At 41.2% G+C, this 13,725-nt stretch overlaps 1 protein-coding gene across 1 annotated transcript in view; it reads left to right on the forward strand.

The window, feature by feature from the left end:
* The window catches only part of LOC112260956 (collagen alpha-6(IV) chain), a 252,425-nt gene that overhangs the window by 176,773 nt on the left and 61,927 nt on the right, over positions 1-13,725 (forward strand). Inside the window, exons 5-9 of the mRNA XM_042329326.1 lie at positions 4,287-4,466; positions 4,540-4,659; positions 11,345-11,401; positions 11,717-11,752; positions 11,990-12,061. Coding sequence (XP_042185260.1) covers positions 4,287-4,466; positions 4,540-4,659; positions 11,345-11,401; positions 11,717-11,752; positions 11,990-12,061 — 465 coding nt within the window. The remainder of the gene's footprint in view (positions 1-4,286; positions 4,467-4,539; positions 4,660-11,344; positions 11,402-11,716; positions 11,753-11,989; positions 12,062-13,725) is intronic.

The following is a 13,725-nucleotide window of genomic DNA, read 5'->3' on the forward strand; positions in this document are numbered from 1 at the left end:
CTCCGTCCTCTCTCTCTCTCTCCCCCCCTATCCCTCCCATCTCCCTCCTCTCTCTCTCTCTCCCCCTATCCCTCCCATCTCTGTCCCTCCTCTCTCCCCTATCCCTCCCTTCTCCCTTCTCTCTCTCTCTCCTAGCCCTCCCACTCACCTATCTGTCCCCTCTCTCTCCCTCCCTCCTCTCTCTCCCCCTAGCCCTCCCTCCTCTCTCTCTCCCCTATCCCTCCCTTCTCCCTTCTCTCTCTCTCCCTAGCCCTCCCACTCACCTATCTGTCCCCTCTCTCTCCCTCCCTCCTTTTCTCTCCCCTATCCCTCCCCTCTCTCTCTCTCTCCCCATCTCCCTCCTCTCTCACCCCTCTCACCCCTATTCAAAAACATTTTTTAAGGTTGTCCACATGACGTCAACTTTTCATCTGTAAGTTATTTTATCATCTAAAAGGACTACAAGGATAAATTGAGGTGTTATTTTAACAGTAATTACTGAACATCTTGTTAGTTGTGTTACGTTAGTTGTTTAATTTCAACAGTCCCTTTAGGATCCCAAATATCACCATATTCCCTATTCCCTATATAGTGCACTACTTTTGACCCGCCCCATAGGAGCCCTGGTCAAAAATAGTGCACTATATAGGGAATAGAGTACCATTTGTGACGCATAAATAAGTGTCCTATTGTTCTCGTCCTATTGGATTAAACCCAGCCATTCAGACAGCTAAATTAGCATCGAAATTCAGTGACATCGTCATTAGGATACATGGAAATAAAACTGTTTTTTAATGAACGAGACCCACCTGGATAAAAGGCAATTATGTCATTGGTGAATTTCTTTAACGAGGTGCATCAACAACACAAACACGAGGTAATGAGGTACACAAAGGTACACAAACACCATAGGTCCAGGGTTCCCCTTCACCATTTCACTTTATTGCATTTTATAAAAAATGTAAATATATTTTTTATTTTTTGACCTTTATTTATATAGGCTTTTCTCATTGAGATTTTTTTTTCACATACAATACAACAAAAACCTTTTATGTAAAAAAAAAAACACAAAAATCTTGACCAATGACTTGAGTTGGAAATAATGAGTTGGATAGAAATAAACATGTGTTTTATTGTCAGATACATCAGATACCTGTAGGTGTAGTGATAGGTGTAGTGATAGGTGTAGTGATAGGTGTAGTGATAGGTGTAGTGATAGGTGTAGTGAAATGTGCTGTTTTACAGGGTCAGCCATAGTAGTATGACGCCCCTGGAGTAAATGAGGGTTAAATGCCTTGCTCAAGGGCACATCGACAGGTTTTTCACCTTGTCGGCTTGGGTATTTGAGCCAGCGACCATTCGGTTACCGGCCCAAAGCTCTAATCGCTGCCTGCAGCCCTAAAACAACCATAAAGCTCTTTGACGTTACTGGAGGAAACAGGTACAAAAGTATCTATATCCACAGTAAAACGAGTCCTATATCGACAACCTGAAAGGCCACTCAGCAAGGAAGAAGCCCCTGCTTCAAAACCGCCATAAAAAAGCCAGACTACGATTTGCAACTCAACTGCACATGGGGACAAAGATCATACTTTTTGGAGAAATGTCCTCTGGTCTGATGAAACAGAAATAGAACTGTTTGGCCATAATGACCATCGTTATGTTTGGAGGAAAAAAGGGGGGGGGGGATCTTGCAACCCGAAGAACACCATCCCAACCGTGAAGCATGGAGGTGGCAGCATCATGTTGTGGGGGTGCATTGCTGCAGGAGGGACTGTTGCACTTCACAAAATGGATGGCATCATGAGGTAGGAAAATTATATGGATATATTGAAGCTCAAGACATCAGTCAGGAAGTTAAAGTTGGTCATAAATGTGCCTTCCAAATGGACAATGACCCCAAGGATACTTCCAAAGTTGTGCCAAAATGGCTTAAGGACAACAAAGTCAAGGTATTGGAGTGGCCATCACAAAGCCCTGACCTCAATCCCATAGAAAATTGGTAGGCAGAAAAACTGAAAAAGTGTGTGTGAGCAAGGCCTACAAACCTGACTCAGTTACACCAGCTCTGTCAGGAAGAATGGGCCAAAATTCACCCAACTTATTGTGGGAAGCTTGTGGAAGGCTACCCGAAACGTTTGACCCGAGTTAAACAATTTAAAGGCAATGCTGCCAAATACGAATTGAGTGTATGTAAACTTCTGACCCACTGGGAATGTGATGAAAGAAATAAAAGCTGAAATAAATAATTATCTTTACTATTATTCTGACATTTCACATTCTTCAAATAAAGTGGTGATCCTAACTGACCTAAGACAGGGAATATTTACTAGGGTTAAATGTCAGAAATTGTGAAAAACGGAGTTTAAATGTTTTTGGCTAAGGTGTATGTATTCTTCCGACCTCAACTGTTACTGTCTAACTGTCTGAGTGTTTAACATCAGTTCAGACATGGGGAAAGAATGAGAGAGTTAAATTATGTCACCGTAGATGCCAGAGTCTAACAAACACCTTTACGGTGACTTCTTATCTAAAACAGACTCAAAGTCCTCGGACTTGGAGAGAAAGAGAGAGACAGCGAGAGAGAGAGTTAGTGAAGGAGACAGAGAGAGAGGGAAAGGAGACTGAGACGGACAATGTGTGTGAGAGAGAGAGAGAGAGAGAGAGAGAGAAGGAGAGCGAGATTGTGAAGGAGAGCGAGAGAGAGAGAGAGAGAGATTTGTGCCACGAGAAAAGGGCAACCAGTGAAGAACAAACACCATTGTAAATACAACCCATATTTATGCTTATTTATTTTATCTTGTGTCCTTTAACCATTTGTACATTGTTAAAACACTGTATATATATAATATGACATTTATAATGTCTTTATTGTTTTGAAACTTCTGTATGTGAAATGTTTACTGTTCATTTTTATTGTTTATTTCACTTTATATATTCAATTTATATATTATCTACCTCACTTGCTTTGGCAATGTTAGCACATGATTCCCATGCCAATAAAGCCCTTGAATTGAATTTAAATTGAATTGAGAGAGATGGACACAACAGAGAGCGGGTGTAAACTAAGACTAGAATGATCACATGTCAGTGTTAGTTTAACCCGCCCCTAACCCATTACTGTTTGTCTGTCACAGAGAGAGTTGTTCTGCCATAGACATCATTAACTGACATCACCTGGTCAAATGCCTAGCCAGGTGATACGGCTCTCTGGCGCCGCCATGTGGTAATGGTTGGCTAGTGCAAGATTGGGTGACAATGGTGGTCGAGAAGGTTGTCCTTCTTGCACAAATTCCTTAATTGGCAAAAAAGCCCTGTTTATGATCACATATATACACTCTGTGGCTCTCTTTCTCACTGATAGTCTCCCCTTCACGCATACACACAGACACAGACACAGACACACTCTCTGTCATACCTCTCTCTCTCTCTCTCAATTCAATTCAATTCAAGGGGCTTTATTGGCATGGGAAACATGTGTTAACATTGCCAAAGCAAGTGAGGTAGATAATATACAAAAGTGAAATAAACAATCAAAATTAACAGTAAACATTACACATACAGAAGTTTCAAAACAGTAAAGACATTACAAATGTCATATATATATATATATATATATATATATATACAGTGTTGTAACAATGTACAAATGGTTAAAGTACACAAGGGAAAATAAATAAGCATAAATAAGGGTTGTATTTACAATGGTGTTTGTTCTTCACTGGTTGCCCTTTTCTTGTGGCAACAGGTCACAAATCTTGCTGCTGTGGTAGCACACTATGGAATTTCACCCAGTAGATATGGGAGTTTATCAAAATTGGATTTGTTTTCGAATTCTTTGTGGATCTGTGTAATCTGGGGGAAATATGTATCTCTTATATGGTCATACATTGGACAGGAGGTTAGGAAGTGCAGCTCAGTTTCCACCTCATTTTGTGTGCAGTGAGCACATAGCCTGTCTTCTCTTGAGAGCCATGTCTGCCTACAGAGGCCTTTCTCAATAGCAAGGCTATGCTCACTGAGTCTGTACATAGTCAAAGCTTTCCTTAATTTTGGGTCAGTCACAGTGGTCAGGTATTCTGCCGCTGTGTACTCTCTGTTTAGGGCCAAATAGCATTCTCTCTCTCTCTTTCTCTTACACACCATCATCATTTACTATACATAGTCTAAGTGTTAGTCAGGGTTCCCTCTCCTCCTCCCCGAAGCATTCAGCTTTGACTTTCAAAGGCTTAAAGACTCAATATTTTTAAATTAACTTTCTAAGAATTGTGTCACCATGTCTGCCTCCTCCTCTTCCCTCTCTCCAGGGGCGTCCAGGGGCATTGGGGCCATTAGGACCCGGTGGACCAGAGGGGTTCCCAGGTGACCAAGGCCCTTTAGGGCAAAAAGGAGAGAAGGGCCACTTCGGACGCATGGGCCCCTCTGGGCTGAAAGGAGACAAGGGGCCCATGGGCGTACCAGGGTTCCCAGGAAACGACGGAGTCCCAGTGAGTATTGTAGCACTCACAAACACACACACACACACACACACACACCCTAACTGTTTCTCTCTCGCTCCAGGGTCACCCAGGTCAGGACGGTGGCAGGGGTCTACCAGGGTTTGATGGATGTAACGGTACCCAGGGAGACCCAGGTCCCAGAGCTGTAGATGGAGGAATACCTGGAGCTTCAGGACTCCCTGTGAGTAACCTCTACACGGTCTATTATCTACTATTATCATCATTGTAGATGCAGGGTGTAGTGCTCGAGAGATAAGCAGCATGTTATTAGGCACACCTGGTGAAAAGGGTACGCACGTGCTCAGTGTGTGACATTGGAAATATATATCTGATTGGATGCGCATAGTTTTATTGGCAGGTCCTCATTGGTTGTTGAGTGAGTTTATTGAGTTTATTTTTATTTTTACAGGGACAGTGCACATTAATCAACGTTTCAGTAAAAGTGCCGGTTTTAGCCAGCCGGCTAATTTTCAACCGCAGTCCCTGGGCAGGTTATTAAAAACAATTACAATATAGACAATAGCAACATAGAACAAGCAAGACATAGCATACAGACAGAGCAACATAGAACAAGCAAGACATACAGACAGAGCAACATAGAACAAGCAAGACATAGCATACAGACAGAGCAACATAGAACAAGCAAGACATAGCATACAGACAGAGCAACATAGAACAAAAAGCAGCAAGACATAAAAGCAACAAAGTGTTTCCACACCTCACAAGCTACAGACAACAGACAACATGGAGAGCGGCAACACACAGCTAGGGACCATGTTCACAAATCTGATTGACCTTTAGCCATGTCTTCAAGCATTTTGTGAAAGTGTGATATGTGGTGCAGTTATGTGTGTCTGATGGCAGTGTATTCCAGACATGAGAAGCTCTCACAGAGAATGCAGATTTACTAAAGGTGCTTTTCCTTAGGGGAACTATACAGTCACCTCTCATGGCAGACCTTGTGGATCTGCTGCCATATGTCTGGGTTTTCTGTTTAACAAAAATATTGAGTGGAGGGGGAGCCAGGCCATTAAGGATCTTGAATACAAGATCGCCCAGGTATTCAGGTTCCTCGTTGGTTGTTGGCCCAGGTATTCAGGTTCCTTTGAGAGGGTGCAGATGGACTCAGCTTGAACCGGCTATGTTGTATCTGCTGTCATGTTGGAAATAAACCTCTTTGTGACGTTAATGCTTTATACTGTCGAGTTTCTATTTACAATAACTAAAACTAACCAGCTTCCTTTAACCGGGAACACCATTGGGGGTCCTCTGTAGAGCATTGAACTTGCGACACCAGGATAGTGGGTTTGAATCCTGGGACTACCCTACTTAATATGTATTTACGTATGACTGTAAGTGGCTTTGGATAAAAGCGCCTGCTAAATGTCCTATTTGGACGTTATTGTAGAACATCGGTTCTGTAATAAGAGTCATGTAGTTTAGTGTTTGTTGGACCTAACTGGATTCTCTGTAAGTAACATCAGTACCAACATCAGTACCAACATCACTGTAACAAGAGTCAGTTATCTAGCAACGGGTAGTAGCCCCGCGGTTAGAACGGTGGCCCGGTAACCAAATGGTTGCTGACTGAGGGGGAACTCTGCATAGAGTGAGCGGGCTGCCCGGGTGTTACTGGCTTCAATATGACACAATGTCTCTCTCTCTCTCTCTCTCCTCTCTCTCTCTCTCTCTCTCTCTCTCTCTCTCTCTTCCTCTCTCTCTCTCTCTTCCTCTCTCTCTCTTCCTCTCTCTCTCTTCTCTCTCTCTCTCTCTCTTCCTCTCTCTCTCTCTCTCTTCCTCTCTCTCTCTCTCTCTCTCTTCCTCTCTCTCTCTCTCTCTTCCTCTCTCTCTCTCTCTATCTCTGTCTCTCTCTGTCTCTCTCTCTCTTCTCTCTCTCTTCCTCTCTTCCTCTCTCTCTCTCTCTCTCTTCCTCCTCTCTCACTCTCTCTCTTCCTCTTCCTCTTCTCTCTCTATCTATTCCTCTTCCTCTTCCTCACTATCTATTCCTCTTCCTCTCTCACTCTCTCTTCCTCTTCCTCTCTCACTCTCTCTTCCTCTTCCTCTCTCACTATCTATTCCTCTTCCTCTCTCACTATCTATTCCTCTTCCTCTCTCACTCTCTCTTCCTCTTCCTCTCTCACTCTCTCTTCCTCTTCCTCTCTATCTCTCTCTCTCTCTCAATTCAATTCAAGGGGCTTTATTGGCATGGGAAACATATATGTTAACATTACCAAAGCAAGTGAAGTAGATAATATACAAAAGTGAAATAAACAATCAAAATGAACAGTAAACATTAGTCACAAAAGTTCCAAAAGAATAAAGACATTTCAAATGTCATGTTATGTATATATACAGTGGTGTAATGATGTGCAAAGAGTTAAAGTACAAACAGGAAGGTAAATAAGCATAAATATGGGTTGTGTTTACAATGATGTGTGTTCTTCACTGGTTGACCTTTTCTTGTGGCAACAGGTCACACATATTGCTGCTGTCATGCACACTGTGGTATTTCACCCAGTAGATATGGGAGTTTATCAAAATTGGATTTGTTTTGAATTCTTTGTGGGTCTGTTTAATCTGAGGGAAGTATGTGTCTCTAATATGGTCATACATTTGACAGGAGGTTAGGAAGTACAGCTCAGTTTCCACCTCATTTTGTGGGCAGTCTTCTCTTGAGAGCCAGGTCTGCCTACAGAGGCCTTTCTCAATAGCAAGGCTATGCTCACTGAGTCTGTACATTGTCAAAACTTTCCTTAATTTTGGGTCAGTCACAGTGGTCAGGTATTCTGCCACTGTGTACACTCTGTTTAGGGCCAAATAGCATTCTAGTTTGATCAGTGTTTGTGTTAATTATTTCCAATATGTCAAGTAATTATCTTTTTGTTTTCTCATGATTTGGTTGGGTCTAATTGTGTTTCTGTTCCTGGGCTCTGTGGCGTCTGTTTGTGTTTGTGAACAGAGCCTCAGGACCAGCTTGCTTAGGGGACTTCTCCATCTCTCTGTAGGTGATGGCTTTGTTATGGAAGATTTGGGAATCTCTTCCTTTTAAGTGGTTGTAGAATTTAACGTTTATTTTCTGGATTTGGATAATTAGCGGGTATCGGCCTCATTCTGCTCTGCATGCATTATTTGGTATTTTACGTTGTACGCGGACAATATTTTAGCAGAATTTGCCTGCAGAGTCTCAGTTTGGTGTTTGTCCCAATTTGTGAATTATTGGTTGGTGGGTGTACACCAGAGAAGAACAATGAAGAGCAATGGGTTCTATAACTGATTCAAGTATTTTTTGCAAATCCTAATTGGGATGTCACATTTGATGTTCCTTTTGATGGCATAGAAAACCCTTCTTGCCTTGTCTCAGATCGTTCACAGCTTTGTGGAAGTTACCTGTGGTGCTGATGTTTAGGCCGAGGTATGTGTAGTTTGTGTGCTTTAGGGCAACTGTGTCTAGATGGTATTTGTGGTCCTGGTGACTAGACCTTTTTTGGAACACCATTATTTTTTACTGAGATTTACCCAGGTCTGTCAGGGCCCAGGAATCTGTGCAGAAGATCTAGGTGCTTCTGTAGGCCCTCCTTGGTTGAGGACAGAAGCACCAGAGCATCAGCAAACAGTAGACATTTGACTTCAGATTCTAGTAGGGTGAGGCCAGGTGCTGCAGACTGTTTGAGTGCCCTCACCAATTCGTTGATATATATGTTGAAGTGGGTGGGGCTTAAGCTGCATCCCTGTCTTACCCCACGGCCCTGTGGAAAGAAATGTGTGTCTTTTTTGCCAATTTAACCACACACTTGTTGTTTGTTTATATGGATTTGACGTTGTATGTTTTTCCCCAAACACCACTCTTCATCCATTTGTATTGCAGCCCCCCTTTTTTTAAATCAACAAAGCATGAGAAGACGTTGCTTTTCTTTTGGTTTGTTTGTTTGTCAATTTGGGTGTGCAGGGTGAATATGTGGTCTGTTAATTTGGTAAAAAAATATATTTGACAGTTGCTCAGTACATTGTTCTCACTGAGGAAATATTATAGTCTGCTGTCAATTATAATGCATAGCATTTTATCAGGGTTGCTGTTGAGGCATATCCCACGGTAGTTATTGGAGTCAAATTTGTCTCCACTTTTGTGGATTGGGGTGATCACTCCTTGGTTCAAAATATTGGGGAAGATGCCAGAGCTAAGGAAGATGTTAAAGAGTTTTAGTATTGCCAATTGTAATTTGTATATTTGATCATTTCATTTAGGATAGTATCAACACCACAGGCCTTTTTGGTTTGGAGAGAAGTGGTTTACCCAAACATCTCCATTTTGGATACATAACTATTCGTGTTGTTGTTTGTTTCGTGTTTTCCCGATTTTCCCAGAAGTGGTCTGAGTCTATGGATTCTTCAATTACATTGAGCTGATTTCTGACGTGCTGTTCCTTCTTTTTCCATAGTGTATTTCTGATTTTTAGTTTTAGTGATTCTCCTTAGTGAAGGCGTAGTCTCAGGTTTTCTGGGTCTCTGTTTTTCATTGGATAGGTTTCTCAATTTCTTTCTGAGGTTTTTGCATTCTTCATCAAACCATTTGTCATTGTTGTTAATTTTCGTCGGTTTTGCGTTGAATTTTTTTTATTTGATAGGGAAGCTGAGAGGTCAAAAATACTGTTTAGGGTTTCCACTGCCAAGTTTACATCTTCAATATTACAGTGAAATGTTTTGTCCAGGAGGTATTTTCCTTCCATCTATAGCATTTCTTAATATTATTCAGTTCCTTTGGCTTTGATGCCTCATGATTGAGTATTTCTCTGTTCAAGTAGACTGTGATTTTGCTGCGGTCTGATAGGGGTGTCAGTGGGCTGACTGTGAATGCTCTGAGAGACTCTGGGTTGAGGTCAGTGATAAAGTAGTCTACAGTACTACTGCCAAGAGATGAGCTATAGGTGTACCTACCCTAGGAGTCCCCTCGAAGCTTACCATTGACTATGTACATACTGTCGTGTCTTTGGCTATGCCAGATTAAGTGATATGCTATTCTATTCTATAAAATCCTTTCTCCATAATTAATATCACCTGATTGAGCTAATCATGTAAATGTAATTAACTAGAAAGTCGGGGCACCACAAAATAATATTTATAGAGCTGTTATCTTCCGAATAATCTCTTAAAGACCAAGTAATATTGTACATCAATAGCAGTCAATATTAATCGTCACCTTATTTCAGTCTCATCTGAAAGTTGTAAATGATTGGTTATCTTCACGAACCCTGGCTAACAAGTTGAATCAGCAATACAAAATTGGGTTTAATTATTTATTAAATACCTAACTAATCACACAGAATTACATATACACAGAATGAACCATACCTTGATTACAAATGATGTCATAAAGGAAAACGTCCCTAGCGGACGGAACAGATATGGCAGCTGGTTAAAAAAAGAAAAGGGGCTGGGTTTGAGTGAAAGAGCGGGAAGACTGAGGAAAAAAAGGGCGAAGCTGTGCTATCGTAAATACAGTATCTTATGCATTCTAAATTACCGCCCATTTGGAAAAGGAAAATGCAATAAATATTTACTCTGAGCTGCGCTTCAGTAGGTTGGTGCTAGATGGAAGGCCGTGTTGCCAAACCGAGTCCTTTGTCCTTTGAAGAGTGTCTCTGGTGGTGAACGGGATACGTTGTAGTGTTGTTGTTGTTTGGTAGATGGAATACTCTGTCCGTCCTTTCCTAGCCCATGTTTACAGCTGCTGTTGCTAACTCATCGGCTAGGATGTCTCACTTCTTTAGTGAGTAAGAGTTCAAAGTTTATAGCATTCACAACCAAACCTCACGCTGAGGTTGGCTTAGTTCTGTAGTTGACATGTTAGTCCTTTCAACATATGGACCGTCGTCCTCACATCCTCGGCACAGGAGGTTACATTTTCGTCAAGGGCTTATATAGACGAGGGAGTGTTTTCATAGTTTTATAACCCATGTCTCTTCAGAGGGGCGGTCCACTGATTGAGCAGAGCCCTAACCTTATGAAAACCCAAATTTCTAATTTGGAAGCTAAAATTACCTTTAATATTTTCACCAATAATTTTATATTCAAACATTTAAATTGCATAACAATTCCATGTGAATCTATAATGTGTAGACTTTCCACTGTACCGTTTATGTCATCATATCATTGATGAGAATGTCTCAGATGACAACCGAACTGACATCATATTCATTAAGTACCCACGCATATGTTCAACTGGTTGGATTACCTGAATGTGGTTCATTTCCTCCTACCTTCTGATGTTCCCGGAATCTCTGTTTAACAAAGGCTATTCAAGAGTCCCTCTGAAGAGTCAAGAGAGAGGGAAGGGAGAAAGGTATTTATGGGGGGGGTCATAAACGTTACCCACAGGCCAACGTCATGACAATACCCAGTGTGACCTGCAGGAGTTGTGAATCGTTTTTGTTGGTTATGCTGTCGTAGTTGTGTCTAAGGGGGCATATGGGGGAGTGAATGCTGTCACCTCCAGGTAGGTGTTTGTCCCCCTGTGTGCTGAGGGTGACAGGTTCTTGTCCAGTTCTGGAATTTAGGTCGCCACAGACTAGTACATGTCCCTGGGCCTGGAAATGACTGATTTCCTCCTCCAGGATGGAGAAGCTGTCTTCATTAAAGTATGGGGATTCTAGTGGGGGGTGTATACCGTAGGTAGTACACAGGAGGATATTTTTCTCTTTTGAGATAATTTCCTTTTACATTTCTAGCCAAATGTAAAATGTTCCTGTTTTGATTAATTTAATAGAGTGAGTTAGGTGTGCACTATACCAAATTAGCATACCGCCTGAGTTTCTTCCCTGTGTCACACCAATCTCGCTCTCTGTCTCTCTCTCTCTCTCTCTCTCTCTCAGGGGCCTACGGGTCCTAAAGGGCAGAAGGGCGAACCTGTATATGTTGGAACCAGAGAGGTAACGTATACACACACACACACACACACACACACACACACACACACACACAGAAGAATGTTATAAGGAAAAGTTTGACTTCCATGCCTCTCCCCCTCCTTTCCTGTTGTCCTATCCTGGAGATTGTTTAGAGGAAGGGGGATACTGTTGTTGCTATGCTATGACATCATCTTGGGCCATCCATTGAGGTCGGTCCGACCTGAAACACCCTCCCTGCCTCCCTCGTGTCCTCCCTCACTCCACTACATCTACATGTATGTTTATAATGAAGTAATGGCAGTTGTTTAACTCACAGTTGGTCTTCTCTCCTGACAGGGAGCTCCTGGTTTGCCTGGACTGGACGGTGTACCTGTAAGGCAACTAATTCCTAGACATCAATATACTATATTTCATGATGTATATGTGGTGTAATTGATAACTTGATGTGTTCCTGACCCAGTTCTAAAGGGTTCTATGTGTTCTGTGTTCCTGACCGCGTTCTATGTGTTCTGTGTTCCTGACCCGGTTCTATGTGTTCTGTGTTCCTGACCCGGTTCTATGTGTTCTGTGTTCCTGACCCGTCTCTATGCGTTCTGTTTCTCTTCTCAGGGTCCTAGAGGCCCTAATGGAAGGCCTGGTGACATCGGCCCCAGTGGTCCTGATGGTCCTGATGGATTCCTTGTATGTGCACACACAAACACACACATAGACAGATACGCACACAGAACCACACACAAACACACACACATAGACAGATACACACACAGAACCACACACACACATAGACAGATACACACACAGAACCACACACACACACACACATAGACAGATACACACACAGAACCACACACAAAAACACACACATAGACAGATACACACACAGAACCACACACAAACACACACACACACAGATACACACACAGAACACACACACACACACACACAAACACACACATAGACAGATACACACACATACACACACACACAGAACTACACACACACACATAGACAGATACACACACACACACACACACACAGATACACACACACACACACAGAACCACACACACACACACACATAGACAGATACACACACACACACAGACAGATACACACACACAAACACACACACACACACACACACACACACACACACAGAACCACACACAGAACACAGACAGACAGACAGACAGACACACACACTCAGACAGACAGACACATTAGACAGACAGACAGAAGACCTGTTATTCTAGACATGAATTAATAGACTAAAGCTGTTGACTTGTCATCTACATTTAATAGGACTAAAGCTGTTGACTTGTCATGTTTAATCTAGACATGAATTAATATGACAAAGCTGTTGACTTGTCATGTTTAATCTAGACATGAATTAATATGACTAAAGCTAGTGACTTGTCATGTTTAATCTAGACATGAATTAATAGGACTAAAGCTGTTGACTTGTCATGTTTAATCTAGATGAATTAATATGACTAGACATGAATTAATATGACTAAAGCTGTTGACTTGTCATGTTTAATCTAGACATGAATTAATTGACTAAAGCTATGACTAAAGCTAAAGTGACTTGTCATGTTTAATCTAGACATTTAATACCTAAAGCTGTTGACTTGTCATGTTTAATCTAGACATGAATTAATATGACTAAAGCTGTTGACTTGTCATGTTTAATCTAGACATGAATTAATATGACTAAAGCTAGTGACTTGTCATGTTTAATCTAGACATGAATTAATATGACTAAAGCTGTTGACTTGTCATGTTTAATCTAGACATGAATTAATATGACTAAAGCTGTTGACTTGTCATGTTTAATCTAGACATGAATTAATATGACTAAAGCTGTTGACTTGTCATGTTTAATCTAGACATGAATTAATATGACTAAAGCTGTTGACTTGTCATGTTTAATCTAGACATGAATTAATATGACTAAAGCTGTTGACTTGTCATGTTTAATCTAGACATGAATTAATATGACTAAAGCTGTTGACTTGTCATGTTTAATCTAGACATGAATTAATATGACTAAAGCTGTTGACTTGTCATGTTTAATCTAGACATGAATTAATATGACTAAAGCTGTTGACTTGTCATGTTTAATCTAGACATGAATTAATAGGACTAAAGCTGTTGACTTGTCATGTTTAATCTAGACATGAATTAATATGACTAAAGCTGTTGACTTGTCATGTTTAATCTAGACAAATTAATAGGACTAAAGCTGTTGACTTGTCATGTTTAATCTAGACATGAATTAATATGACTAAAGCTAGTGACTTGTCATGTTTAATCTAGACATGAATTAATATGACTAAAGCTGT

This window comes from Oncorhynchus tshawytscha, linkage group LG10 (genome assembly GCF_018296145.1).
Source record: "Oncorhynchus tshawytscha isolate Ot180627B linkage group LG10, Otsh_v2.0, whole genome shotgun sequence".
Classification (NCBI taxonomy): domain Eukaryota; kingdom Metazoa; phylum Chordata; class Actinopteri; order Salmoniformes; family Salmonidae; genus Oncorhynchus; species Oncorhynchus tshawytscha.